Consider the following 27,969-nt stretch of genomic DNA (forward strand, 5'->3'; position numbering starts at 1 on the left):
TGGGCGTCAGCAACGCCCATGTCGACGACTTGCAATGCGTTTGAAGCTCAGCTTAGACCTGGAATATATGCACCGCAACACACTAACCCTCGAACACACAACTCACTGCTACTATCTGTGTAGTGCGACTGTCGCGTGATTTTGTGTTGGTTCCTCTTTGTAAGCGGAAAACGAATTTGGGTGGAGGACACCACTGCCAGGTCCTGACACATGTGGTTCCACAAATACTGAACAACGATCCTCTCCGACAGCACAGCCTTCGACTCTTTACTCTCAAAATGACCGACGCCCCCCAGTCAACGTCGCCGACAGCGCCGGAGTTTGCAGTGACGGCAGAACGTCTGACGAGTCTAAAGTCGCGCCTACAGGCGATCTCCATCAGACATTCCCAGCGCCGGTCCTCCACGGACTCTGTCGGAAATGTTAGCCAAATCTCAGCCACGCCCTCCATGTCGAGTGTGGGAGATCCTCCATCGCAAAGATATTCCATGGCCAGCATGGAAAGCATGCTGAACAGTGTGTCGGCTTCAACGGACGACCTGGAGAAGCTACCTGTACCTGAGGAGCCCAGAACTCTGTGTCATTGCGGCTTCTCTATAAACGAGAACGACCCCACTTCCTGCGGAATTTGCGGAGGGTTTTTGGAGCCGCTGGAGAAGCTGACGAGCGAGAAAGCCCGGCTGTCCGCGGAACTGCTGGATCTGAAGCGGAAAGTCCGGTTGATGGAGCAACGGCAGGATGCGTCCACGCATGAGATGGCGATATTGCGGGATCGGTGCACCGAACTCGAAGAAATCACTGCGGCGAAGGAGGCCGAGCTCAGTTCTGTCAGGGCAGATTTGGATCGGTTAGGACAGAGACTTGTGGATGAGGTGGAAGTCAGAGCAGAACTGCAATATTCGAAAGATGCGATGAAAGATGCGATGCAGGAGGAGTTGGAAGAACTTACTCGATCTTTGTTCGAGGAAGCGAATTCACTGGTCGCTACTGAAGCAAGGCATCGTTATGAGCATCAGCAAAAGGAGGCCGGTTTGCGGATGCAAATGGAGGAGATGACATTGCAATTGCAGATGGAAAGGGATCAACTGAAGGAGCTTCGCGCCCGAATGGAGACAATTGAGGCTGAGCGATCACTTCGAGGGTCGGCCAATGACGTAGGAGGTTCCCTTCCGCGTTTGAACATTCACGGCTCCGATGACTCGATGAACACCAATTCCTCTTCCTCTCCGGCTCCCACATACGAAGACGCGATTGATCCCGTTCTATTCGCCGAGTTTGACGAGTTTGTGACCGCAAAGTCCGATATCAAGCTCGGCAAAATGCATACCCTACCTTTCATGAAGAATGCGTTGGAAGATGATGTCTCGCCCTGCTTGCGATTTGGCGGTAATCCGCGAACTTCAACGAGACGGCTCATCGACGCTATCATTGCGAATACATGTTTCGTCGAAGAGATTAGTCCGGCGCAGCAAGCAAATATGGAGGCGGCGCGGCAAGGGAGGCCAACAGAAGCAAGCCGTACAGCTTCACCGCGTGCCTCGATATCCCCATCTCGCACCGCGAGCACTAACGCGCAGCATAACCGGAGTGGAGGAGTGCTCACCGAATACGAAAGCGTCACGCCCACAGCGAAAACCGCACAACCTTCAAATAACGTCTTCAACCGGTCCGTGATGGAGCGATTGAGCAACGCTTTCGGTGGAGGCTCCATGACCCTCAGTTCGTCTCACCAATCCCTATCCTCCTTGGCAAACTCCTGCTCCGCCTGTGGGAGGTCACCAACCGCTGCATCCTCGTCTACATCCACCTCAACACCAAGCCGCGGCGGGCAGTCAACATCTACCCGCTTCCAATTCAAAACGTCAGACTCCCCGGAGGAGGGCTGGAACCCGATATGTCAGCAGTGCCGAGACCGACTCGTCGCCGTGTGCGAGTTTTACAACTTTGCCAGGCACGTTAGACAAGGGCTGTACTCCACACGGCGCCGGGAAGACCTGTACATGGAGGTCCTTAGCTACAAACGACGGATGTTTTACGCCCGGATTGGGTGCGCCAGGTTCGCCGAAACCGACCGGACGTTTAGTTCGCGCCGACCGCGGCCCAACAGTTCAGTCATCTCTCCCATCACCGGCTCAATCGCGATGCTTGAGGAGCCACCAGCGCTTCCACCGTCTGCATCAATATCACCGCCGGCTACTCCGCTGAAGGCGTCAAACACATCCTTGCACGATGGAGCCGGTTTAGTGCTGCCATCACCTGTGGCTAATCACCCAGTCGCTTGTGAAGACTCGGATGACAAAACGCCCACCGTCTCTGTCGCAGGACAACATCCGAATTCCTCGCTCCAAGATACGGACCAAGCTAATGCATCTGAAGCTCCGTCTGATGCATGACGGCCCGACAATCTGATACCCCCTTACCCCATCTCCTCATTCTTGTATAGAAGTTCACGTAACGAAGGGAATATTCCAATACGTACGCAACACATATTCGCTCGTATTCTCAACCTTGCGTTATCCCTAAGATTTCGAACCTGCATGTAATTGGGATTATCTTCTGTTTCATCTACCCTATATAATATGTAGTTTGCGGGAGCCATTTCTCAGTGCCGGGCCTGGTTTTGAGCGGATGGTCGTAGAATGGACTGGTTTTGAGCTTAAGCTGCTGAACGCTCCGCGGCTGAGAATCGTTTGAGGAGGGGTGTGTCAGACGCCAGAGCCCCAGGAAAGGATGTCTCAGCACGTGCGTCCCTGAGAATACAACGGATACGTCATCGAACGAGGGAGGTTTGAGCATCCACCTCGCTATGCGCCGGTCTGCTGCTGCCGCAACAGCGAGTGTTTTAACGCCTCTATCCGCTGCGCAATTGAGTCCAAATTTGCTTTCTGCGATATAAGATTCATGTCAGAACGGACTGTCGTTCGTTCATGGCGCGTGAATGCGGCTTACCTCCTGAGCAGTAGGCTGTGCGCCCTCCGATTCAGCACGACTAACGGTGCCAGGACTTGACACAGTGCTGTGGACTGGAGCAGCAGCAGAACTTATAGAGACGGGGGTTCTGCCAGGGAACGTAACTGGATTCGATGGTCGACTTGGCGCCGGTGTCCGATCGTTTGTGAATGTTTGGAAAGAAGGTACGACGGATGTGTGCAGAGCGCCTGCTGATGTGCGCGTAATGACGGTTTCTGGTGGTGGGTTGCGGAGGACATCATCTTTCTGTCATTGCGATCGGGGTAAAGCTTTTCAGCGCTATGCAATTGAGGCAGGCGGATCAGATGAAGTGCTACCCACCGACTCTGAATTTGGCTGATTGAAGTGGAAGGCAGACCAAGCGGGGAAGTTCGTCTCAAGGTCTATGATCTTGTCCTCCAGAGCTTTTATCCTTGTAAAGGGATCCAGTGGTGTTGAAGATACTAGACCGTCGCCATGGTTGCATTGTCAGTAGTGAGTTTGCAAAGACACAAACTCACACACTTCCCGCTGCTTACAAAATGTGACGTTCAAATGCTCCTGCACATTTCGGATTCTCTCCTTCAGCCCCTGCAATGGTACTGAGGATTGGCTTTCGGTTGTTCCTCCGCCCACAGGATGATTTCGATGCGTAGACCTCTCAAGTGGACCAGATTGATTGTGAACCACATCTAACTTCATTTGAACAGTTCGATTGAGTTGAGCGGCGTCCGTTCGTGCGCTTGAGTTTGCTAACGGGATCGACTGTCAGGTGTTCGTGACATCGACGTAAATGCTGATGCTAAAGAACAGTACCATCTTCCGGATTCTCGCGCTGTAGAAACTCTCGTTGATTGCTGGCATCTATTTGCGCTCGCTTGTTGTTGATGAAGGTTTCGATCTTACGGTTCATCTGGTTCGATCAAGCGTGACGGAAGACGAAGTCAGCTTTATATCCTCTCCAGCTTCGATGTAATCATGTAAGACAGTACCTCCGCTTTGTCATCCTTGATGAGTATGGAGAGAGGATCTACCCTACGAAACTTTTCCGGCTCAGGCCCCTCCGGATGACCTGCCTCCGCTAACTTCCTTTTCAGGCTGGAAGGCGTGAGAAACCGCGTTGGGGACGGCGGTGAAACGTCCTTCCCCAGAGTGGACAGGTTCTGAAAGAAAGGTTTCAAATTGTCGCTGTCTAGGACACCCTGCAAGAAGGACGTCATTGCAGACTCAGTCGCCGCACTTGTTGTTGATGGCCCTTTCGTGCCGTCGCGGAGGGTGATTGACAACCCTGCCTTTCCATAAAAGTCAGTAGTGCTCTGACACTCACGCGAGAAAGTCGGGCGGTACGTACCTATAGAGCCTAGAAATGTCCCGATTAACCCCACCAAGGCGGTGGTCGCTGCTTCTCGCCCTGAGTCGTCCATAGCCGTTGACTGTGCTGGTGTGGGATATGTGAAAGAAGGTGGAGGAAAGGAGGAAGGTCGAGCCCTTGTGAACCGTTGACGAGCCGGGTCGAGAGTCCAGGAACCCAAAACGGAAAGTGAAATGGTTGGCGCCTAGTCTCGCTTCTGAAGAAGGCTGCTGGAGGTAACGGAAGCCTTGTACTGTATGTGTCTATTGTGCAAATGCCGGAGGTTAACGTCGGCTATCTCAGGGACATCTCTGCGAGAGCGAATGGGGTTCTCTCGGACACCACGTCGACGCGATGGAAAAGTGGAATCGCTGATGCACACAACACAAACGCATAGGCATCTTCCGCCAGCAAGTTCAATCACACACTTGGACCTAGCCTCTGACACCTACCTTCATGGGAGGCGGTAACGGCTTGACCATGTTGTCTCTCGTGTTCACCTACCAAGATGACAGGATGGCAGCCGTCTCTCGGGGACAAACGCCGCTCATAGTCGGCCAAACGTTGGGCTTGTGCAGAGGGTCACAAAGGCATATGAGAAGGACGGGAACTCAGTCATGCGCGAACTGATCGTAGAAGAGGAAGGTGCTGAATTCGAAGTGACAAATTGAATTCAACAAGAGTGCAGCCGCACGGATGCCGTAGAACCAGTTGGAGAGCTAAGATACAGACTCCACATGTACTCGTTTTTGCTCATTTGGCGGTGTGCGCCAACAACTCCGACATGTTCTCCTCCGCGATTCTTCTCAACTCTATGTCGTTGACGTCCAGGTCCTGATCATACGTCGCTTTCATCTGCGTGCGGTGAGTCAATGTTCGGTGTCGATTCGCTGCATCAATGTTCTTCCAACGCTCATGTTACAAATCTTGAGCGGAAACTTACAAGGTCTAAGAAATCTTTGGTGTTGCCAATCAACTCCCCACTCTCCCTCCATATCAATTGCGGTAAGTTCTTTGGAGTCTTCAGCGTCCTATCCCGCGCTAATCGATGAGTCCAATGATTCTGCGTGACCGTAGCTTCTACAAATGCGTCCCATTCTCGCGGATGCTTCAAGATGAAGTCGGCATGGAAATCGGGAAGGTTGGTGAGGAGACGGTGCGCGAGCACTTCCGCCTACAGAATTCGGATGAGAATATATCCATTGTAAATCACATCTCCAAAGGTATCACAGACCTTGGTACAAACCTTGGCGAATTCAATGTCATCTGCTTTCCCGGCTATCACGAAATGTGCCATGTTTCCTCTGTCGATATCGATGAAGATTGATAGTTGTGATTGCTGCATGGGCAGAACCGCACCATGGTTGTCGTAGAAGGTCATTCCCGGTCAACGTTAACCATGTTCGGTTGAAGGTTTGGCACTTGGAATTTGGAAAAGCCACGTTTCTCCATGGATGGTGACGCGAAGAGGACGACGCGTGATGAAGTTTATTGATAAGTCCGAAAACGTGCACCAAAACGTGCAGACTGTGCGGTGGTGGTGTAGCCGGAACTTTGTGACGGCTCGCTACATAAAAGAGCGACGTTCGGTGGGGTCTTCGCCATTTCCACGACCCAGGAAGCAAGGCAGCCGTACTCCCGCGATGCACATTCTATCGTTCGCCCTGGTAGCTGTGGTCGCTCGCTGTGCGCACGCGGCGGTGATCCCACAGCAGCACCCGTTGTTCACTGAAGGGCGCCCATGGAAAACAGTGGACGGGGAACCGACCAAGCTTTTCGGTCACCGCGGCGAAAGAGCGTTTGCCCTGCCCGAGCACAGTTTACCCTCTTACCACATGGCCGTCTGGGAACACGCCGACTTCATAGAGCCGGATCTGGTTAGTTTTCCTTGGCTGCTATCCTATACTTGAGACCACATTGCCTGACACTTTCCCGTGCAGGTTCTTACTAAGGACAACGTGCTCGTAATTTACCACGATGTAAGTATTGCGAATTTCAGCAGCAACCCTTCGAACTTCATTCTAAAATCTTTTCCAGCTGTCGATAAAATCCAGCACGGACGTCGCCGATCACCCCGAGTTCCAGCACCTGAAAAGGAATGCGACAATTTGGGACCCCTGGGGCAACGCTGGAAACGTGACACTAGTCGACGATTGGTTCATCAATGATTTTACTCTTGGAGAATTGAAAACCCTCAAACTCCGGGCGGTCGGCGGAGGCGCCGGTGAGCTCAATCGAAGCAACTCCCCACATCATGGCAACCTCACTGACTCCAGGTTCATTGCAACTCAGATGGCAAGAACATGCGTACCCCACGCTACTTCGACGACATTTTCCGGATTCCCACTTTCCAAGAGTACTTGGATCTTGTCCACGATGACTCCATCAAAGCCGACCGAGTGATCGGCATCGTCCCGGAGCTCAAGCATCCAAGTTGGCACAACGAGCGAGTCGGGAAGCCGCACTTCATGGAAGACCTTGTGCTACAGACCTTAGAGGCAAATGGGTACCCCCTCCGGAAAAAGGACAAAGCTGTACTTGATGCTAAGTGCACCAAGCCGCGCGGGCCTGTTGTGATTCAATCGTTTGAGCCGGACGCGGCGAAGTATATTCGAAGCAAGTCGGATATCGACATCTTGCAGTTGATTTACGGCGTAGGTTTGCGGTGGAAGGTGTACCTTCGAAATGCCCGAATACTGACTTCCTCTTATGGAACGTTGACATCCTGACGCCAAAAGGGCTTAACGAGGTGGCAATCTATGCTACAGCATTAGGGCCATGGAAGGTTGGTAGCGGATTCCCTCGTCCTCGCTAAATGTATGCTCATTAACGTGCTGTGTTTCTCGCAGGGGTTCTACCTCGAAGGCATAGTGGCATCCCTTGCTAGCGATAACGCGACCGCCATTCTTCCCTTACTCCAGAAGACGATTGACGCAAACGGCGGACTCATCCCAGCTAAACACCTCAGCAAGGAGATCAAGAAGCGAGGTTTGAAACAGATGCCGTACACATGTGAGTTGATGAGCCCTCGTCGCTCTCCAATTGACTGCTTGTGCACACACACTTACATCTTCCAACAGTTTATTCCAGCTACGATGTCCCCGCGAAGAAGGATCACAACGCGGGAGACACAGCTCTCCACGAACGCACCCTCGAGCTTTTCTACTTCATGGCGCAGGGCATGGACGCCCTCTTCGTTGAGAATGTTGCGGAAGCTGTTCTGATCAGGCAAAGATTTGTCGATAGATATGGCTTGTCTGGACGGACTTTGGGAGCTAGAGCGGACGGAAAGGATGAGGCTGATAAGGAGAGCGAGCTCGAGGCTTTGCGGACGTGGTTGGTCGGCGTCGATAGACTAGGTCGTAGAAACTAGAACTTGTATTTAGAGACGGTGACTTTTTGCGACATGTTTATAATAGAGACCTTCGCAATCACAGATGGTATATGTACAAATGTAGAGGTCCGATATTCCTTGACGGATTGACAGGTGCACGCACTGTCGAATTTGACGGAGTTCGAGACTCATGTCACGAGCAATGTCTGGGTCCTCGATGAATTGAGGCCTCCAAGAAGTCTATTATATCTGACGCGAAGCTTTTCTACTGTATTCTGAGCTACCGCTCTACACTGTTCAAATGTGCACGCCGTTGTCCATACGCCAGCCCACGCACCTACGCTAACAACCTGCGGAAGCCCTTCCATGACGGCATGTCTCTTTACACCAGTTCCCGCTACATCTACGACGAGAAACCATCACGGAACCCCATGAGCACGTTGACGACATTCTCACCAATGGCGGCGACGGCATATCCGCCCTCCATGACAAAGAGGGCGGGACACGACAAAGACGCAATGACTTGTCCGATCCGCGTATAATTTTCCGTTGTGAGGAAAAGTCCTCCGACGGGGTCATCCTGTACATGAGAAAGTTCGAAAAGTATCAGACGTTGACCCCGATCCTCGCGTGGCCAAGAATTCCTTTGCACTCAGACCCAGCCTATCGACGGGGACTCTCCATGGCAAATGCGAACCTTGAAGGTGTCGACGCCCAAGGAGACAACTATGTAGTCTGGGCTATACGGCCTAATCCGCTTCTCAAGCACGTCCGTCAAAGCAGCGACGTACTCCTGCGATACGTATGAAAAGTGTCAGGAAGCTTGATGGAGGTGCAGTATCCTAGTGGCATGGCCAAATACCTCGTCCTGGGTCCCCAAAGGTAACGGAATGTTGACGTTGTACCCGGTCCCTTCTCCTTCTCCCGTTTCCCTCTCGCTGCCCGTATAGTACGGGTACTCCAATGCAGCGTGCAAGGACACATATAACGGGTTGGATTGCTATAGGAGCTGTTAGTGACATGCTCCTCACAACACGTCATACGGAACCCTTACGTGATAGAATATCGCTTGGCTGCCATTCCCGTGGTGATAGTCTGGTTGCGAAGTAGCTCAATCAGGTGTCCGACAAGCCTCGAACGCTTCAGAAGCGCTACCCACCGATATCCAGAATGGCAACCTTGCCTACTTTCAGCACGTCTATGAGGTGTCGCGTTGCAACGGCGGCGTTGTTGAAGAAGCAGTACCCTCCTGTGTGCCGCGATCAGAATTCCATAAGATCGTAGCTCAGGGATCAAGCTTTTGCAGGCGCGGGCCGTTTGAATCGGGAGCCCTAGCAGCTCCACGCCGTTTCGTTACGTACCACACAAATCTTCATGCGCGTGGTGACCCGGCGGGCGGCATAGAGCAAAAACCCCATTTGCCATCTCGTTGACGAGTAGCTCCGCCCCGGTCAATGCGACCTGGGCTGCATCGTACGCCGCTTCGTAGGTGCCTGGCGCGAACCGTCGAGAGATGAGCGAACGGGTCGACGAACACATTGCGTGGCACCATTACCATCGGCGATCACTGCGGTCCCGTCGTAGCAGCTAAGAGATTAATTTGGCCAGCTTGATGAGTAGTCCACTCCGGCGAAAGTTGCGTGCCAGTCTATCTCTCTTAACTAGTATCCCGGCCGGCCGATTGGACCTCCTTCCGGAGTATACGCAAATTTCGATTTCCCAGCTTCCGAGGATCGCGCACTGTTGTGTGTGAGGTGTGGAAATCTCAGAAGACATCCCCTTTGCGGCAATCTTCCTCGCCCCTGCCATACTTAGGCATTTTGAACTCGCGGACTGCAAACACATCAGGGAACACGCCGTTTGGGTTGCCGCCGATCTCTGTCCACGCAGCGTAGGCAGTCTTCATGTAGTCGACATAGTCGAGTGTATGGACTTTCAGAACTGGTGCAAGGCCGAAATCCCGCGGCGATATAACGGGCCCAAGGTTCCGGGTACGGATACTCTCGATGATGTGCTCCACTCGGGCGGGTGTTTCCTGGAAAGGTCGGAAGCGTCCGAGTTCGAATTCTTCGACTGGACTATTGGAAGGGGGCGGTGTCACCAGATACGTCGGCTACACTAAGCAGCCCCCCCAACCCCGATTGGCGCACTATTTACTCGTGTAGTTTGTGCTTCTCAGAGTAGACGGTTATTAAGCACATCTTCGAGTTCTTCTGGGGGATTATCTGGGGGCTTATGTGGTTTAGCACACGCGAAGACCCTGACAAAACCAAAACAAGAGGCCTGCTCCCGTATACAATGTCACACATACCTGTTCGGGTTACGGCTGCTTCGTAGAATAACAAAGGAGGTTCCTGGGGCTCCGGTAAGAGCAGAAGAGCTTCGAAGGAGGGGAAGGAGGGACTGGAGGGAAACTGGAATGCTTTCAGAGTTCTCAGTCTGGTTCTCAGTGGACATGCGGTCGTTGGGCTCGTTGGGCGCGTCCATCTTCTCCATCTTTGCTCATCGTGGCAGCCTTGGAGGAGCTTGGAGGCCTTGGCCAGCATTTTCTCTTCAGGTTCAACCCTTCGAAAGCTCTCCGAAACAAACAGATAACGTCCTTGGCCTTCCAATAGGTGTCTGACAGCGTTACTTTTTCCGTCCGTTGCACTACGCGACAGGGCCGATGAAGGAACACTTTGTTTTCAATAGCGCAGAATGGACGATCCGGTTGTTGTGTGGCCATGGTTGCTGGTTCCTTCTTCGGGGTGCTCCGAGTGTCCCAGCGAAAATATAGACGGCGATCCTGTCGCCCCGTGTACGGAACAAGTTTTGCCGTATGGAACATATCGTCGCTAGTTGTCGTGCAGCTAGGCGACAATCATATCTCTCCGGGCCCTTTGAATCTGGAGCCATGGGCAAGCCCGCTGATAACGTAGATCAAGAACGACTTGTAACATTTGCTTCAGCACCATATATCACACATACAACGCATAAACGACTTGCAAAACAAAACAAAACACAGGACAATACATGAAAAGTCTCGACGAATGAGTTCAGACGAAGGTCAAGGAGCCCAGTTACCAAGTTCACTTGGCGAATGCAACCAGGATGTGTGAGAATGCCCAATCCCCTTGGATGATCCCGCTGCTAGTGTCCATACTGTTCGATTTCGCCGAATTGTCCCTGTTCAGGCTCCAGAACCCAAGGAAAGCGAGCCAGTCGCCTCCGGCGCCAGCCCCAGCACCAATGTCCTTCCCGCTGCCGCCCGAAGCAAAGTTTATCAGCTCCTGGGCGTTGTTCAGAGTGAAAATCTCGTCGGCGAGATCGTTCACTCCAATCATTGGCGTCAAGCCAATCTTGGGGACTGAGCCGGCAGGAAACTCGCTCGTAAGGAGTTTGTAGGTCGCCTGGGCCGCTGAGATTGCGTGTTGGGCCATTACGGTTTTGCAGGCGTTGTTCTTGCAGTGGGCCGGGTCCCAGTCCATGACCATGAGGTTGACAACTAGAGGTTGATTGAGGTCAAGATTTTGAGAAAACGACTCAAGCTGTAGGCAGGGAAAATTATGACAAGGCTTACCATCAATTTTCAACCCGGCTTTATGAGCACTGGTCAACACATATTTCCCTTCAGTAGTGAGACCAGTCGGCTCGACAGGGAGAGTGTAGCTGATAACCAATGTTGGGTTCTTGGCCTTGATCTTCACAAGAGCTTTGTTTCTGGTATCCACGCTGGTCTTGTTCGCCAATGCCTTGCCCTCGATGTCGAAATCAGCCCAAGTTATTTTCAGAGCGTCGATCACACTCTGATACGTAGTGACGAGGGCGGCTTGACTAGCAGCCTTCAAAGCGAGCTCCTTGCCAGCAGCGCCTCCAAAGGATACAATGACATCTCCATCATGATCGTTGCGGAGCGTTTGAATGTCTTTCTTCAAGAAGCTGCTACTGACTTTGTAGTATCCGCCCCAAGACGGGTCACCCTGCTTGTCGGCGATGATAAAGCCCAGAGCAAAGTGACGCAATCCAGAGCTTTTCGCAGCGCCGACGATGTCGAACGTTGGCCAGGCCGTGACATCAACGTATGGCGCCAATGTGCGAGTAGACCAAGTCAGAGAGTCACCAAGGGTATTCCTTTTGGTCGAAAGGCTTCGTTTGGCATGCTCGGCTGTTATGATCAGCGATGGGTCTGGAACCCCCGCGCTGTGGCCCGGTGAACCACGAGCAGGGGGAAGAGGTGCGTTGAGATACGTCCAGCGCTTAAGCGGCTCAGGAAGCTCTTGGAGGAGGCGAGCTGCATTGTCAGAACCGGTGGAGGCGGCTAGCTTCACGGCATCTTTGGCGCTTTCTGCAGCCCCCTTCAGAGCATCCTTCGCGTCGGCAGCAGCATCCTTGACGGCGCCGGTCGCAGTCTCGGGAACGTTCTTCACAGCGTCCTTGACGTCAGCTATCACCCCACCGACTGTACCAACAATCTGGGCCACCGAAGGAAGGTGGATGCCACCGACGCTCCCGTCCTCGTCCACCTCTTCGTCATCCGTCTCCTCCGTCTCCTCATCATCTGCTTCCGGTTCATCACGAGTGGCTTTCGTGACCTTCGTGACCTTCTTGGGTTTCTTAGTTTTCTTCGCCTTGGGGGCTTTCGGGGTCTTAGTGGGCGCATCATCAGCGCTATTCTCAGTGCCGCCTTCGGTTGAGGCTGGCACACTGGTGATGACACCACTTTGGAACCCCTTAAACGTGTTGACAAAGTCCAGATCAGCCTGCGAGACTTGGCTCGACGCGTAGAGCGCTCCTTTCTTGGAGGTGTCCCTGTTCACGCTCCACATGGCAATGCGTCCTACCCATGGAGTGGAGCTAGCCCAGGTAGAGAGTTGCGCGGCGTCGGCTAGTCTGAAGACTTCACCCGCTACATCGTTCTGTCCGATCATAGGGGTGATGCCGATCTGTGTGGCTGTGAAGCCGGCTGCTTGAACTTGCTTGTATGTTGCCTGCGCGGCGCTGATAGCGTATCCGCCCATGCCGGTGGCACCATTGGGCGCTGCACCACCACCATAGTCCATAGCCATGATATTGACAACTGAATTGGGGTCATTGAACGATCGTAAGCGTTGGGACGCCTGGGGCGCTTTATTCAGCATAATGAAACTTACCATCAATCTTGGTCCCCATTTTAGCCGCAGACGCAAAGAGTGCAATCGAATATGCATCAACCCCGTCGGGCATAGCCGGAAGCGTGTAGGATATCTTCACGCCCGGATTAGCCTTCTGCAATCCAGCGATGGCTTGGTTACGCCGATCATTCGCAGCGGTGTTGGGCAGTGTTGCGCCTTCAATGTCAAAGTCCAGCCAGGACACTCCGTAAGTGTCAATGACGCTTTGGTACTTGGCTTGGAGAGCTTTGGGATCAGTGACCTGCAGCGCCAGCTCCGTTCCTGTAAAGTACAGTGTTGAAATGTCAGTTACTCAGTTCACGAACAGCATCCGAAGCGAATACTAGTATAGCAAAACTGCGGAGGTGATACGAACCAGTAGCGCCACCCAACGAGATGATGACATCGCCACCGAGTGCTCGAAGCTTGTCAATGATATCCTTGTAAAATCCTGTGGCGATCTTAGTGACTCCTCCCCAAGCCGGATCTCCAGCGGGATCAGCGAGAATAAACGCCAAAGTGTAAAATTTGTGGCCCGTCGTCTGGGCAACGGTCGACACATCCAGGGTCGGCCAGAGAAGCACATCGACGTATGGTGCGAAGTATCTTCCTGTCGATCCGGTGGCTGCTTCCGGGACCGGAACGGGGGCTTCCGCAGCTGGCTGCTGCTCGCCATACACTTCCTTCTGCGTAGAAGTCTTGACGGTCGTGACGCCGTTGAGGACGGCGCTGAACTCGTAGTCCTTTTGAACGATCTGTGTAGATGCGTACAGCGGTCCGGTCTTGGCTTTATCGCGATTGACAGACCATGCGCCAAGCGATGCAATCCAGTCGGTGCTCTTGGCCCAGGTGACCAGTTCCACGGCATCTGCCACGCGGAAAATTTCGCCGGGGACGTCGTTTTGACCGAGCATGGGCGTCACACCGATTTTGGTCGTGAGAAGGCCGGCCAAATGGGCTTGAGTGAGAGTGGCCTTGGCAGCGCTGATCGCGTAGCCGCCCATACCGGTTGCGCCGTTGGGCGCGGCGCCGGCGCCGTAATCCATGGCCATGATGTTGATGACTGTAGACGGATTGTCAAGCAATCAGAATGTGCTTCAGTGGCAGGATACACTTGCATTGGCCTTACCATCAACAGCCAATCCAGCCTTTGCAGCCGATTGCAACAAGGCAACACCCTCTGCCGTCAGTCCGTTCGGTAAGGCAGGCAATGTATAACCGATCTTCAACTTCGGGTTGTTTTTCTTCAGCGTCGCAAGGACCCTGTTTCGACGGTCGACGGCGGCCTTGTCCACAAGACCGGCTCCCTCGATGTCGAAATCCGCCCAAGTGAGCTGGTAGGCAGTAACAATCGATTGATAAGTGGCAAGAAGGGCTTTCTCATCGGTGATGACTTGAGCCAACTCTTGGCCTGGAAGTGGAAGCCAACTCATTTTGTGAGTGTCTGCAACCCACAAAAGAGTCATACGCATCGAAAAGCGATATCAGCAGATGAATCTTACCATTGGCGCCGCCGAAAGAAATAATTACATCTCCACCCGCAGCCCTCAATTTTTGTACAATGTCCTTGTAAAATCCGCTGGATACAGGCGTAATTCCACCCCAAGCTGGCGTATGGGCAGCATCAGCGGCCGCTGTTACAAACGCGAGAGTGAAATACTTGACACCAATTTGAGTGGCGACAGCACTGACGTCCAAAGTGGGCCACAGCATTACATCAACGTAAGGAGCGTAAACCTTGGATGGCCATGTCCCAGTGGAGGCACTGGCGCTAGTCGATGGAGGCGTCGTACCGGCGACTACACCGCCCGAGACCGCTGCTCCAGCGCCTACGGAAACGGCTATAAACAGATGACGATAGCATGAATTTCCAATGTTCGTTGAAAAGCAGTAGGCGCAAGTATGCCCACCTGTAGGTTTGGCGGCGGCTGCAGGGGCAGTTCCACCGCTGACAGGCCCAACGAGCTTCCAGATAGCTGCACAGCATCCAGGGTACCAATCCGTCTGGCTGACATGGGTCGTGAGGACTTGGTAACGGTTGGCTTGATAATCGACAATCTGGCCCTTGGTATACTGCGCTCCGATCGCCCAATTGTAATCTGTACATATTGCTAAGTGAGTAAGGAGTGCTCTGATCCAAATCCAAGCATGCCTGCTAATCACACGCCGCACTAGATGACTTACCACCGTTGGCTGCCTTACTGGGAGCAGCAGGTGCAGCAATAACAAGGCCAACGCAGAGAGAGAGAAATGTATAAAGGCAGATACCTACGCCCAGGCCCATAAGGAAACAGGAACCGATGCTCCGTGACTCCAAGAAGCCCTTCTTGGGAGTAACCTTTTTACGAGGCATCGTCGGGAGTAGACTATCGGTGACTGCTCACAAACAACTGCTCTCGATAAATGATGCTAAAAATCTCGATAGATGTGATGCTAAAACTCTCACGGGTTTGTGGATTTGATGTAAATCGTGCTCTCATGAAGGGTTCTGAGAGGGTTGCTGTTCATCAACAACAGAATCTTGGCGACGCCACCGGGGATGTGAGGTAACGTTCTTGCCAGTTTTTCGTGTATGCAAAACAGGTTAAGCGTAAGCTAAATCTGCCGCCCACTGTCTTCAGCCCAACGGCGGCGTGAAGCCCACACCACTTCTGACGGCGGTTGTTTTCGGGGACGGTTGTCTGGGATCAAGCAGCTAGGAAAACTCCGCCGGTGTCATCACTAACGCGTGATGATTGGCTGAGGGAGGCAGCGCGCCTTCACGCGTACTCGGCCTTTTCTTCGAAAGCGACGAAATATCATTGGAACTTAAACCGCCACACCCTAGCGAACTGTACAAGTATCGGTCTATACATCACGCATTAGGGGTTCCACAGGGCATAGTCCAAACGGTGTGTCCTATTTAATCTATCTGTAGACAACGTTTGCGGAATTCTAGTACACCCGCAATGTCAGATCAAACCTCAATCTCACCAAGAGGCTTGTCAAGCTCGGACGCGACGATGGCCCAGAAAGCAAAGGCCAAGGCGTTCTGGTATAGCGCCCTCGGGTTGACGACCTCCATTTGATCGGCACGGCTATGGTGAAAGGCAAAATAGGTGTCACTCGTAATCGTCGTCTCGAAACCAGCAACGGGTACGCCAACGGCTCCCAAGAGTTCCGTGTCTGATGGGGGAGGTGAGGTGACATGAGTCAGTCACGTGGTTACTTCAGTTCGTCTTGGGCATTGCAAAAGAGCCTTACCAGATCCAGAGTAACCTTCACCGCCTCCTTCGACCGTTCCCCAGTGGTTCGCCTGGATCAAAGCATCCGCTTGGGCAGCCGCCTGCAAAACCTTCAACGCCTTCTCTCCAGCGGGGAAGTACGATTCAACAGTAAGCCCGGCCGGGGTCGCGACGCCAAAATCACTTTCAATGGCAAGGATGTGGCGCTCGCCGTTGCGCTTCTTGTTTTCCGCTTGGACGTATTCCGCGTATTTGGCGGCACCGTGGGAGCCGCTCTCCTCGTTGGCCCACCCGGTGAGCCTGATGGTGCGCTTGAGCTTGATCCCGCTCTTCTTGATGAGGCGGATCGCCTCCCAGGCAGCAAAAACCGGGCCACCGTCGTCACCTGCACCCACGCCAACATCCCAGCTGTCGAAGTGTCCGCCGATCAAAACGAGATCCTTGGGATGGGTGGTGCCGGGCAGGTCAGCAAAGATATTGTAGGTGGTCGTGTTGCGGTAGTCGGACTGCAGGTTCAACTGGACGACTGGAGCCGGGTACTTTTTGGGATTGGTTTGCGATCTTTTGTAAAGCCGTTGAAGGAGGTTGGCGTCCTCAGGAGAGATTGCCGCCGCAGGAATCCTAATCGAATGGATCAAACGCAAGGAAGAGTCATTGAAGAGTTCTCGTTCTCCTAACCCCAGATGCATACATACCCAGCGCGCCTCGAGAATCCAGTGTGGACGGTTCGCTGACTGACGCTCGTGGCCGACCTGATGATCACAGCCTTGGCTCCGAACGCCTCCACAGTTTGTGCCGCGGTACTTCTGATACGAGAAGCGGCGCCGTACCCCGTCCAGTTGTAGTTGACGAGAACAATTTTGCCACGGACATCCGTAGTATTGAGCTGAGCCAAGGACGTGATCGGTATCACCGCTCCGGTGATGCCCTTCTTGCTGGTTGGGAAGGAGCTGCCGAGAGCCAACACGGGGATATCGAAATTGGGACGCTCCTTGTTGCTAATGAGGGTCAACGACTCGTCCTTCCTGGTCCAAGTAGGCACGTTCGGCACGGGTTGTTGAAAGATCTTGAGGTCATCGGCTTGCAGTTGGTCACGAAGCCATTTCAACGACTGTTTCCGTCACTGAGAAGGTCAGTGCAACCGAACGTGTTATTTCAATGAGTTGGTTTCACACATGCCTTCAAGTACCCGGGGGTCCCAGTCTTCCTCGGACCGTAGGTGTCCGTCATCTCAGCCAGACGGTCCCATGCGTCGCTACCTGTATCGACCTTCTGGACTGCAGCCCAAGCCTTCTGGACATTCTCCCACCCAGGAAGGTTGATGGTGGAGTTGCCCGCCGCTACAACGGGGTCAACCCAATGGCTCGCGCACGCGGCGACGAAGAGAACGGATTTCAAGAGCATGTCGGCGGAAGCTTTCAGGTGTTTTGTGGGTTTCAGTGTGGACGTCCCAGGGGCGTGCCCTCCTTTCTCGGGCTTGCCTTTATACCCCTGCGTTCCCAACTTGCCAGTGTGCACCTGTTGTCACCAGCGGGACAGCCTGTGCGTCGTGGGCGTTGTGCCATCGGAGTGCAATCCGCGTCTTGTGCTGGAGCAGACGCGTTTGATCAAAGACAAAAAGCGTTGATCCCCACGCGTTTTCAGATTGCGTGCTTGCACCTTGCAACCTTCCCACGCCCGACGACGTTGCTGCACATCCAGATCCCATGTCGAGACCAAGGAGTCATTTCCAGACCGATGCCAGCTGGCCCATGTTTCTGCAAAGGCGGCAGGACTCTCTATAACGCTAGGACATACTGTAGAAATACCAGCAGTCGTGTGAATGCTGGCTCGGATTGAACAATCGTTCCTTAGAGACGCTATACATATATGTACGGGTTCTGAACCGCCCTAGGCACCTCCGCATCAGCCCGCATCCGCCTCGCTATCCATCAAGACCTTCTGCCATCTATGCTTCTTTTTTTTCCTGCTGGGCGCATGTTGGGGTGTCGGAGACTGATGAAATGCCAGTGGAGAACACGCGCCTTATGAGAACGCGTTGACCAGCAGGACCCTGTCCAAATTTCAGCGGCCCCCATCCCCAAGTCCGTCTTCCAACTAGCGACAAGTCTGTTCCAACCGAAGATCTCAGATCTTGTTTGCTGTTCTCGACGACGGATGATATACCGCTCATCCGCCTCAAGAGCTCTCTTTGTTCGCAAAGCTGCTATCTCTCATCCTTCCCTGTCTCTCCAAAGCGCACGCACCTTGCATCTGCACGGAAGTAAAGTTGTCGCAAACCAAGTTCTCCCAGCCCCGACATATTCCACGAAACCCACAACAACCATGGGAGTTCGCAACAACGTACGGCCGTTCCCAGTCCAAGGTCTCCTCCCTAAAGACGAAACGCAAGCTGCGGCATTCATTAGAAACCACCCTGAGTATGACGGACGTGGAACCGTAATTGCTATTTTGGATACCGGCGTGGACCCAGGCTCTCCGGGAATGCAATTGACATCCGACGGGCGCCCCAAAGTCATAGACATCATCGACTGCACGGGTGCGGGTGATGTACCATGCTCAACCGTTTTAGAGGCGGCGTCAACCGACATCGATGGCGTGAGTGTGAAGACCCTGAAGGCCCTGTCAGGTCGAACACTCAAAATCGGTGATTGGAAAAACCCAACAGGCAAATATCGCCTAGGCATAAAACGCTCTTCAGATCTATTTCCGAAGGATCTCTGGGGCCGTCTGAACAAGGAGAGGAAGAAGAAGTTCGACCTCCGTCATCACGAGGTCGCGACCAAGGTCCATAGAGAGATGGAAGAGTTGAGCACTGCTACCAATGTGGAGGCCGAGGAGAAGGATAAGAAAAAAGCCGAGCTGAAGACCAGACTGGAAGTTTTGACCGAACTGCACAAGCGCTATGAAGACCCGGGATGGATCGTCGACTGCGTGGTCTTTCATGATGGAGAGAAGTGGCGGGCTGCACTCGATATTGGAGAAACCGGGGATCTCAGACAAGCGACGTTGTTGACAAATTACGCCGACGAAAGGCAATTCGCTCGATGGACTGAAGACTCGATGCTGAACTACTCTGTCAATATTTACGATGAAGGACACACCCTGTCCGTCGTGACGCTGTCTGGGACTCACGGCAATCATGTGGCAGCGATCACAGCTGCAAATTATCCCGACGATCCAGAAATCAACGGCGTAGCGCCTGGGGCGCAGATAATATCGTTAAAAATTGGCGACCAGCGCTTAGGAAGCATGGAAACCGGGACAGCTCTCGTTAGAGCCGCCATTGAATTGGCTCGCTTGAAGCCCGATTTGGCAAACATCTCATACGGAGAAGCATCGTCTGTCGCAAACACGGGGCGATTCATTGAGCTACTTCAGGACGATGTGATCAACAAAGCGGGATGCATCGTCGTGGCCGCGTCCGGGAACGCCGGACCCGCCCTGTCTACGTCCGGGACGCCCGGTTCGACTACTTCCGGCATTGTCTGCGCTGGAGCATACGTCACGAAGGGTATGATGGAGGCGGGCTATGCTTTGCTGGACACAGTGGATGAAAGACCATTCACGTGGTCCTCCCGAGCCCCAACCACGGATGGGGCTGTTGGGACGACCATCTACAGCCCAGGGGCGGCTATCACCTCGGTCCCTCAATACACTACCGCTCGATCGCAACTGATGAACGGTTCTTCGATGGCCAGTCCCAATTGCTGCGGCTGTCTTGCCTTGTTGGTTGGAGGCTTGAAAGCGGAAGGAATTCCATACACGCCGTACCGGATAACAGCGGCGATTCAGAACGGCGGGAAGGACATCAACGATCCCTCAGGCGTCAAATTCTTTCAAGTTGAGGACGCTTGGGAACACCTGACAACCACCGCACCGCAATCTGCCGCTTTCGACGTTCACTACGACATTTCGGTCAACGGGGGCCGCGGGATTTATCTCCGCGACGCGCACCAAACCACCGAGATCGGAGTTTTTCAAACGGATGTGAAAGTACGGTTTTTCGACGAGGAAAAGGAAGGGATCAACCTCCGGAAGGGCGACTTTGAAGTTAGGCTCGCGCTCGTTCCGTCGAAGAAGTGGATAAATGCTCCCGAGCACGTTCTTATGGCCAGCTCTGGCAGGTCATTCGCTGTGGAGGTTGATCCCACCGGGCTTGATGCCGGACATCACTTTGGTGAGGTCGTCGCGTACGACGTCAAGAACCCCAAAGCCGGACCACTCTTCAGAGTTCCCATCACCGTTTGCAAGCCGATCCAACCCAATCTGCGCTCCGGCGATTCGATAGCTTACTACAAATGGGACAAACTGCAATTCTCACCTGGTGAAATCAAGCGACATTTCATCAGCATACCCCCCGGCGCAAATTTCGCTGAGCTTGTAGTCCGCAGCGTCAATCGTGACTCTTCAGCAAGATTCATTGCCCACCTGCTGCAACTCCAGCCACAGACCCGCTATACCAAGCACGAGCACGAGTTCGCTTTCATGCTGGGACGGGGCACAGACACCACTGAAGACTTGACTGAGCATCGCAAGATCTTCCCGATTTTGCCCAACGCCACTCTGGAAGTGTGCCTGGCACAATTCTGGTCCTCTTTGAATACGTCCGAAGTGGAGGTTGAGATCAAATTGCATGGAATCATCACGACGATTTCCTCTCACAATCAGGGCGCGAATTCCGTTACGAGTGGGTCCGGTGGAGATTTGACGGTCGTCAATGCGGCTGGAGGCTTTGCGCGGCTGGACTTCTGGACGGGGTTGAGGAAGGAAGAAGTGCATGCTGATGTTTCTTTAGGTAACCACCCCTTGTCAATTTTGAAACCTTTGATTTGCCTAACTTGGTTCATGCAGATACTTTGCGCCGATCACTTCGCCCCACTGAATACACCATCACCCCGCTCAAGTCTAGGGATGTGCTGCCTAATACGAGACAGCTTCATCAGCTGGTGCTGACATACAGCCTGAAAGTGACCGACGCTGGCACGGGGCTGAACATCACCCCTAGAGCCCCACGCATGAACGAGATGTTATATGATGCGTGGTTTGAAAGCTTTGTATTGATCGGTATGTGATCGCCAAATTTGGGCATGCTAAGAGCTGATGGGCGCATTTACTAAAATGGAAATCTTTCTGTAGTGTACGACGCGAACAAGAAAGAACTGTCGTACCAAGATATTTACGCGAAACCTGTGAAAGTCACCGACGGCACATACACAATTCGTGTCCAACTCATCTCTTCCTCATTGGAAGAACTGGAGAAGCTGAACGCCATGTGCCTAGTGGTCGACCAAGCTCTCAGCAAGAACATCTCTCTCACTTCCTACTCGACGCTGAAAGCTACCGTCAAGGAGGACAAATCGGGAGCATTCAAGAAGAAAACAATGCATAAAGGCGACAGAGCCACTGCCTGGATTTCTTTGGAGGGTATCACGCCTCCAAAGGACGCTGCGAAGGGTGACCTGCTGATCGGCAAACTGAACGTGACCGGCGGTGGAAGTAAGATCGATGGGAACGGTCTGTACGCTCTTGGTGTCATCGTGCCGCCACCTGCTGAGAAGAACAAAAACGGGGACAAACCCAAGAAGGACGAGAGCGAGCTAGATGAGACCAAATTGATCCAAGAGGCCGTTCGCGATGTCGAGATTTCTTTGATCAAGAAACTTAAAACGGATGCGGAACGAGCGAAATTGGTCGCGAAGCTGGAGACCGAATGGGGTGCGCATTTGCCCTTCCTCGTCGCGCATCTCGAGCAAGTGGGTGAAGTCGGGGAGAAGGAGGAGAGGGAAACGCAGCAAAAGGAACCCAAGGGGCACGTCGGCGACGAGAAGATCAAAACCGTTGAAGCCGCGGCCGACAAGATTCTCAAGCAAGTTGATGAGAAGGAGGTCCGCGAGTTCTTCGGCGCCCGCCGTGACGCCTCGTCCGAGACACTCAGTGGCACCGAGTCTGACAAGACCAAGCTCGCTGAGAAGCAAAAGGAAATGGACAAGCAGAAGGAGGCGCTTGCCCTCAGCTACGGGTGGAAAGCATGGGTAGCGAAGCAACGCGTGTTGACCGAGCCTAGCAATCAATCCGTCGACGCATTGGCTGGGGCACTCGATTTGTTCGCGACATGGATTCCAGAGAAGGAAAAGCCAACGGACAACTCCCTGTACCTGCTGTCGTGGTGTGTGTTTGCGAAGCAGAAAGGGAGATTGGGGGAGCTGGTGAAAGTCACGGACAAATGGCTCAAGGATCCCACAAAGGTGTTGGACCCGAGGTTCTCCGCGGTCGTGGCAGAGTACAACGCGGCGTTGAAGGAGCTGGGGTGGGCGTGTTGGATTGAGTATGAGGAGAAGCACGCCATCATCAGGAAGCCGCCGGGAGGGTTCTCTGCGTTCTAGCAACGAAAGCAGCGCGCTAAATTGTGAAGGCGAAGGAAGGCAGATGAAAGGCGGTAGAAAGGAAGCGTAGGATAGCTGTGAGTGAGGATGGAGTTTATATGTATCTTGGGACCTCGCATGTACTGTACGTACATAAATCGTCAATAAGACCTTTAAGAGTGCGCAGAGATTGGTAAAGCGTCGTCATGGTTGTAAATGTTGTACGGCCCGACAAATGGTTTTGGTCAAAAATGAAAGTTCGTGGGAATAGGGTGGTGAGCTCAGAATTCTGAACTGGGCTACATAGTTTGCCAAGTGGCTCAAGTCTGTTCTCATAAGAGGATTAGGTGCGCAACGGTAGACTCGGCGGGAACATGCAGCGGCGCCACCCGACAGCGAATCATAGATAACGCGGATTCACTTAAGCTGCCAGATGACAGCGCGGCGCTAATCTATTCTTTACGGGGTCCAAATTGCTACCCTACAAGTTCGCAGGGATGAAGAACACCCCACGGTTCGAGTAGTATTCCTACGGGTACGGGATGGTTTCTAAAACTCCTTCTTGATGAGTTTCGCAATGGTTTGCAATTGGATGTTGGATGTTCCCTCGTAAATAGCACCAATCTTGGCGTCCCTGTAGAACTTCTCGACTCCGAAGTCCCGCGTGAACCCAACTCCACCTGGTTGAGACATATGTCAGTTATATCCTGAGAAGTAAACGTGAGGGAGACTGCCTTAGATCCCGATACTCACCGACCCACTCAATGGCCCTGCTGGACGCCTTCTCAGCGATTTGCGATGCATACAGCTTAGCCATAGCGGCTTGCTTGACGAAGTTGCGGCCCTCTTCCTTCATGCGGGCAGCGTTGTATGTGAGGAGACGGGCAGCCTCCAGTTCAGTTGCGACTTGGGCAAGTTGGTGCTCGACGCCCTGGGATGATGAAAGCTCTCGTTCAGTATCTGTTTCTTGCGAAGCATAAAACTTTGCAATCCACAGCTCACCTGGAAGTCGATAACAGCAGTGCCGAACTGCTTCCTTTGTTGCATGTATGGCACAGCAATGTCAAGGGCACCTTGTGCGATACCAATCATCTGGGCGGCGATTCCGATACGTCCTTCGTTCAAGATCTCAATAGCGTACTTGTATCCCTTTCCAACCTCACCGACAACGTTCGCGGCGGGAACCTCGACATCCTCGAATGACAGTTCACATGTGGAAGAGCTCTTGATTCCGAGCTTCTTTTCTTTCTTAGCAATCTTTACGCCCATCTCCTTCTCGACCAAGAAGCAGGTGATTCCCTTGTAGCCTTTGCTTGGGTCGACATTTGCGAACACAAGGAAAATCCCAGCCTCCCATGAGTTGGTGATCCACATCTTTCCTCCGTTGATAACGTATTTGTCCCCCTTCTTGGTAGCAGTGGTGCCAAGAGCGAATGCATCAGACCCTGCTCCGGCCTCAGACAATGCGAAGCAACCAATGGTGTCCTCAGCAAGACGGGGCAGGTACTTTTCCTTCAACTCCTTGGTGCCGTGTTGACGGACGAGGGTGTTTACAAGGGTGTTGTGGACGTCGCAGGCGACGGAGACAGACGCGTCAATTCGAGCAAGTTCCTCGACGGCGATGATAGCTGCGGTAAAAGACATTTCTGCTCCTCCAAGCGCTTCCGGGGTCTCAATTCCCATGAACTGCGGAAAAAATGCCGTGTCAGCACCATGCCCCGGCGGTGAACCCACGTTTGAGTCGCACGTACCCCGTTGGCAAACATGCCATCGAAAACGGACCTTTGTATTTGCTCCGCCTCGTCCATCTCGTAGGCTAAAGGTTTGACTGTGTCATGGGCGAACTTCCGCACTGTACTCGTGAACCACACCCCGTCAGTATCACAATCCTTCATCTTCGCTCAACCTCTCCCCATGCCATACCAGTCTCCCTCAGCATCTCCTCCTCATCTGTGAAGTTGTACAAGGAGCCAAGACTTCCATTGTGCTGTCGGGCAACCGCAGACTGCGAAAAAAACCTGCAGATCGCGGGGAGAAGCTGAATATGAGAATATGTTTTTCCACGTTGTGTTTTTTCCCACGACCTATGAGAAGGACTTCACATACCTGTGTTGTGCAAGAGGTCTTGAGCGGCCGATGGAGCGCACAGCGAGACGAGCGGTGCTGGAACGAAGGAGGGCGACCATGGCTACTGCTGGATGCGTTTGCCGAATGGGTATGGGGAATTCTGGGAATGAAAATGGGAATTGCGGTTATTGAGAAGGTTGTCTATAAGCTGCCGGATTTTGCCGAATCGTGGGGTAATGCGGCCCTCGTTGGGAAACGCGCGGAGTTAATCAAGGAATGATTAGAACTGAGGTCGAATGGCAGCTCAAAGCGTGAAGATCGGCTGCATTCGGAGTACGCGTGACTGTATGAAATCGCGTTGGTTGCCACGTGAATTCAATGTGGATCTGGACCGCTTGCAAATCCATTTTCCGCTGTTGTTCCTGTCAAATCTGGTCCACGATCATGAAGGGGAAAAGACCATATGAGGGAAGTGTAATACTTACATATTATATAGATACATGTGATATGTGCGCTGCTACAGACAGGGGCAACAAGGTTCAGCTAGATAGAGCCTATATATGTGATGCACCGTCGACAAAACCGAAACATGAACTGTTTTGTGAGGTGGATACGGGGCGCGACTCGAGGAACTTTCATGTGAACCGTGTGAAATCCAACAGGATCTCCCGTTCATCGACGACCGGGTTTCTGTTTCCCCCAGCAGCTCCCGATCCGTCTGCGCCCTCAGTGCTCGCCGCCCTATTCCCGTTTTTGACGGCGGCAGCCACGGCTCTTTCCTTGATGCGCTTGATTTGCCGCAACCGCTCCCTCGCGTTACTGGTATGACTCTCAGCATTGTTCCCACTATTCTGAAAAATCTGCGAAAAGATATTGGCCTGCACCGCGTTTTGTCGGACGAACGCACCGAGGGATGCGCCAGACACGAGCTTCGGCTCTCCCAACGGTCCTGTCTCGGGCATGTCTTGCTTCTGCTTAGCGATGACTCGGAAGAACTGGTGCTGGAAGGCGTCGAACCCTTTGTCGGTGACGACGGACACCGGGGCGACGTTTGCGAAGCTTGCTGTTGTAGAAACGGAGGATGATAGGGATGAAGTGGTGCTTGCAGCAGATGCGATGGCGCCGCCGATCCATTCACGAGCAGGTTGTTGACCGCCCAGCGAGTCGTCAGATCGCGAGCCACCAGCGGGCTCGATGATGATGTTGACGAAATTGAATTGGGCGGGGATGGTATCGAATGCGTAATCCCTCCCGCTTTCATTCCACACGATCGTCACGTAGTCATTTCCGATATGACGCTTTTTCGATGTGCACGCCGGGTCGTGCGCCAATGTAGGCATTAGTGTCGTCGTATGGAAGATTATTTGACTCAGATCGTCCTGCGCGTAGATAGCGTGTCGGCCATCAAGGTCGTCGTTGGTGTCCAGCCCACCCGTATAAATATCGCGGCAACCTTTCAGACGGACAAACCGACCGATGGTCTGCAGGAAGTAGCCGTAGTTCCGGGACCCATGGGTGTTATTGAGAATGGCCGCCTCGGTTGTCTGATCCGGACCGACGTACACCACGCCAATCTTGTGTAAGTCGATGACAGGCGTTCGGTCCAGGACCGAGACACCCCGAGTGATGGCGTCGTCTTCGGGTAAGAGCACCGAGGGTTCTTCGAATTGCAGGTTCGGATAATGAATGAATTGGGCAAGGAGGAAACTGGGATCCAGCGATGCTTGTTGTTCGTCACGGGCCAAAGCAGCGGGCCGAGCCGACTCGATGAAGCTGCGAGCGGAAGGCGATTGGCTCACCGGACCCTCGTCGCTTCGTTCGTATCGCGTTGTTGGCAGATTCGGGGCGATCAGATCAAGTCCCTCGGGCAACTTAGCCGATGACATGGAGGACGATCTCCCACGTCGCAGAGGAATGTCATCCGGGAAGTACTCGCTGATAGGGGAGTCCTCTCCACGATTCGACAATAGAGACAAATCAGATTTGCCTCGGATATCTATTGCTGCCGGGAACTCCAACTGCAGTGGGGCGATGGAGGCGAGAGAGTTCGAGCGTACGTGTCGGCGTCGAGAAAATCCGTCGGAATCGCTACGTCGAAGGCCTTGGGCGGCACTCTCCTTCCGTCCCTTCTCTATCGTGTACGCTCGCCGAGACGACATGAGCTGCTCGAATGCGACGGGCGCAACAAGCGGTAACATCGACGCTGTGGTAGCCTTGAACCTGTTCTCCAACCTCACTGAGAACGCAATCACACCCGCGGGTCGTCGAATGGTCAGGTCGATCCATCCCGGATGACTCGACACTTGAGATGTCAACAACGAGTTGCCCTGCACCCATGTGCGGCTCGGAAGTTTGCCCGGTTTGCTTCCACTTTGCAGCGGTCGCGTGTCCGGAGGCTTCGACCAGCAGTCCGCGAACGAGTTGTAGATCAGAAGGTCCAATACCAGCTCGATATTCTCGTCCAAGTCCTTGCTTTGCCGACTGCTTCGTAGGAGTAGGTAATGAATTATGAAGGGGACGTACTTTTTCCGCTCGGGAAGCTTGAGGGTCACAAACCACGCCAGGAGTACTTGATATGCGAGTTGGACGATGTAGAGATTGACTGGTGAGGTTGGAGTGCTGTTTGCGCCTGAGTCGACGGTCGTGTTGATGTACTGCAGTGCGATGACAAAGACTCGCTTGACATCAGTGTCGGTGAAGTTGACTCTAAGACTTGGCAGCCGTGCTAGCGTCGCGAGGAACTGGAGGTTGTGAACCGCCATCGCCGTTGACATCATCTGCGAAACTTTCAAGAGCGTCCCTGGGAGGAGCTTGGTCATACTCTGCGGCAGCTCGTGAAGAGCGAGCGTGAAAGCGTGAATGCAGTTCTTTGCGGCGCTGGGCCACCTGTACAGTCCCGTTTGAAACGCGACGAGCATCTCATCCTGATCTTGTCGAGTGAAAAATGATCGATACGCCAAGAGGATAGTGAGGATATTGAGCGCTGTGAGGTATATATCCGACTTACGGACCGTGGTAGGTATGTTCTTCACCGTGACAGCCGCGCGCTCATTGACAATCATGTCGCAAAAGAAGGCCCGCATGACTGTCAGCTGTGGTCCGGCAGATTGGAAGAAACTCAGATCCAAGAGCTGGTTCGGAAGTCCTTGCATGATGCACGTGTAAACATCCCAGTCCTTCTCTCTTGTGAGATTCAACATCAACGCCGCTGCATGTTGCGCTATGGGTATATGACAGATTGAGGATTCCGTTCGAGTTGTCGGGGTCGCTGGCAAGTCCGCATCGGTTGTTGGCTCATCGGATACGTCGGCAGGCCAGCTCTTCAGCCGGGAAGAGCAGGACAATGATGGGCACAGGACCAGCGTTTTCGGAGGTTCCATTGATTGCGGATTGTCCGGATCGTTATCATCGACTGACGAGGCCTGGGTTGCGTCCAAATATGACGGTAGCAGCATCGTCATAGATTCACCAGCTCGGAATGCCAGCAGATACTTCAGACAAGCCAATCTAACCGGCTTGGGGCAATTGTGGAAAGTCGGTATTCGGACGA

The 27,969-nt window shown here is 53.3% G+C and overlaps 10 protein-coding genes across 10 annotated transcripts; 3 read left to right on the forward strand and 7 right to left on the reverse strand.

Annotated features, from left to right (window-relative positions):
- Positions 1 to 503: 503 nt before the first annotated feature.
- Positions 504 to 2,174, forward strand: EV422DRAFT_478676 (uncharacterized protein; the record flags this gene model as incomplete). The annotated part of the gene is made up of 2 exons (XM_053067271.1): positions 504 to 1,774; positions 1,820 to 2,174. Coding segments are annotated over 2 exons (1,626 nt in total), but the record flags the coding sequence as incomplete, so codon positions are not given.
- A 389-nt stretch (positions 2,175 to 2,563) lies between these two features.
- EV422DRAFT_172464 (uncharacterized protein) lies at positions 2,564 to 4,397 on the reverse strand. Its single transcript, XM_053065094.1, has 8 exons — positions 4,301 to 4,397; positions 3,942 to 4,241; positions 3,766 to 3,862; positions 3,489 to 3,701; positions 3,292 to 3,413; positions 2,950 to 3,216; positions 2,759 to 2,885; positions 2,564 to 2,688 (listed from the first exon to the last, which is right to left on the reverse strand). Exons 2-7 carry the CDS (start codon positions 4,167 to 4,169, stop codon positions 2,805 to 2,807), a joined length of 1,008 nt encoding a protein of 335 aa, XP_052923528.1. The 5' UTR covers positions 4,170 to 4,241; positions 4,301 to 4,397; the 3' UTR covers positions 2,564 to 2,688; positions 2,759 to 2,804.
- Positions 4,398 to 4,641: 244 nt separating this feature from the next.
- On the reverse strand, positions 4,642 to 5,768 carry EV422DRAFT_537543 (uncharacterized protein). The gene is made up of 3 exons (XM_053070923.1): positions 5,547 to 5,768; positions 5,244 to 5,474; positions 4,642 to 5,155 (listed from the first exon to the last, which is right to left on the reverse strand). Exons 1-3 carry the CDS (start codon positions 5,679 to 5,681, stop codon positions 5,054 to 5,056), a joined length of 468 nt encoding a protein of 155 aa, XP_052923529.1. The 5' UTR covers positions 5,682 to 5,768; the 3' UTR covers positions 4,642 to 5,053.
- A 175-nt stretch (positions 5,769 to 5,943) lies between these two features.
- Positions 5,944 to 7,673, forward strand: EV422DRAFT_508092 (PLC-like phosphodiesterase; the record flags this gene model as incomplete). The annotated part of the gene is made up of 7 exons (XM_053068714.1): positions 5,944 to 6,177; positions 6,241 to 6,279; positions 6,338 to 6,524; positions 6,593 to 6,905; positions 6,959 to 7,085; positions 7,150 to 7,312; positions 7,381 to 7,673. 7 exons carry the CDS (start codon positions 5,944 to 5,946, stop codon positions 7,671 to 7,673), a joined length of 1,356 nt encoding a protein of 451 aa, XP_052923530.1.
- Positions 7,674 to 7,760: 87 nt separating this feature from the next.
- EV422DRAFT_172586 (deacetylase) lies at positions 7,761 to 10,000 on the reverse strand. The gene is made up of 11 exons (XM_053065095.1): positions 9,946 to 10,000; positions 9,792 to 9,859; positions 9,446 to 9,712; positions 9,297 to 9,374; positions 9,190 to 9,221; positions 8,996 to 9,127; positions 8,794 to 8,883; positions 8,689 to 8,729; positions 8,497 to 8,634; positions 8,332 to 8,427; positions 7,761 to 8,214 (listed from the first exon to the last, which is right to left on the reverse strand). Exons 2-11 carry the CDS (start codon positions 9,833 to 9,835, stop codon positions 8,038 to 8,040), a joined length of 1,095 nt encoding a protein of 364 aa, XP_052923531.1. The 5' UTR covers positions 9,836 to 9,859; positions 9,946 to 10,000; the 3' UTR covers positions 7,761 to 8,037.
- A 553-nt stretch (positions 10,001 to 10,553) lies between these two features.
- On the reverse strand, positions 10,554 to 15,288 carry EV422DRAFT_579983 (glycoside hydrolase superfamily). Its single transcript, XM_053073331.1, has 8 exons — positions 14,948 to 15,288; positions 14,674 to 14,862; positions 14,266 to 14,604; positions 13,893 to 14,174; positions 13,140 to 13,826; positions 12,764 to 13,045; positions 11,194 to 12,690; positions 10,554 to 11,118 (listed from the first exon to the last, which is right to left on the reverse strand). The coding sequence occupies exons 1-8, from the start codon at positions 15,114 to 15,116 to the stop codon at positions 10,703 to 10,705; spliced, it is 3,861 nt and encodes a 1,286-aa protein (XP_052923532.1). The 5' UTR covers positions 15,117 to 15,288; the 3' UTR covers positions 10,554 to 10,702.
- A 250-nt stretch (positions 15,289 to 15,538) lies between these two features.
- On the reverse strand, positions 15,539 to 17,559 carry EV422DRAFT_537578 (uncharacterized protein). Its single transcript, XM_053070924.1, has 4 exons — positions 17,167 to 17,559; positions 16,683 to 17,098; positions 16,007 to 16,608; positions 15,539 to 15,928 (listed from the first exon to the last, which is right to left on the reverse strand). The coding sequence occupies exons 1-4, from the start codon at positions 17,389 to 17,391 to the stop codon at positions 15,720 to 15,722; spliced, it is 1,452 nt and encodes a 483-aa protein (XP_052923533.1). The 5' UTR covers positions 17,392 to 17,559; the 3' UTR covers positions 15,539 to 15,719.
- Positions 17,560 to 18,060: 501 nt separating this feature from the next.
- On the forward strand, positions 18,061 to 22,557 carry EV422DRAFT_537581 (subtilase family-domain-containing protein). Its single transcript, XM_053070925.1, has 3 exons — positions 18,061 to 20,785; positions 20,842 to 21,054; positions 21,127 to 22,557. The coding sequence occupies exons 1-3, from the start codon at positions 18,145 to 18,147 to the stop codon at positions 22,371 to 22,373; spliced, it is 4,101 nt and encodes a 1,366-aa protein (XP_052923534.1). The 5' UTR covers positions 18,061 to 18,144; the 3' UTR covers positions 22,374 to 22,557.
- Positions 22,558 to 24,671, reverse strand: EV422DRAFT_574338 (acyl-CoA dehydrogenase/oxidase). The gene is made up of 6 exons (XM_053073186.1): positions 24,459 to 24,671; positions 24,276 to 24,370; positions 24,104 to 24,204; positions 23,355 to 24,038; positions 23,106 to 23,283; positions 22,558 to 23,032 (listed from the first exon to the last, which is right to left on the reverse strand). The coding sequence occupies exons 1-6, from the start codon at positions 24,536 to 24,538 to the stop codon at positions 22,902 to 22,904; spliced, it is 1,269 nt and encodes a 422-aa protein (XP_052923535.1). The 5' UTR covers positions 24,539 to 24,671; the 3' UTR covers positions 22,558 to 22,901.
- EV422DRAFT_559533 (uncharacterized protein) lies at positions 24,672 to 27,595 on the reverse strand. Its single transcript, XM_053071936.1, has 3 exons — positions 26,477 to 27,595; positions 25,603 to 26,224; positions 24,672 to 25,482 (listed from the first exon to the last, which is right to left on the reverse strand). The coding sequence occupies exons 1-3, from the start codon at positions 27,569 to 27,571 to the stop codon at positions 25,055 to 25,057; spliced, it is 2,145 nt and encodes a 714-aa protein (XP_052923536.1). The 5' UTR covers positions 27,572 to 27,595; the 3' UTR covers positions 24,672 to 25,054.
- Between the last annotated feature and the right edge of the window lie 374 nt (positions 27,596 to 27,969).

The sequence above is a fragment of the Fimicolochytrium jonesii genome, assembly GCF_025526975.1.
Source record: "Fimicolochytrium jonesii strain JEL569 chromosome Unknown EV422scaffold_21, whole genome shotgun sequence".
NCBI lineage: Eukaryota > Fungi > Chytridiomycota > Chytridiomycetes > Spizellomycetales > Powellomycetaceae > Fimicolochytrium > Fimicolochytrium jonesii.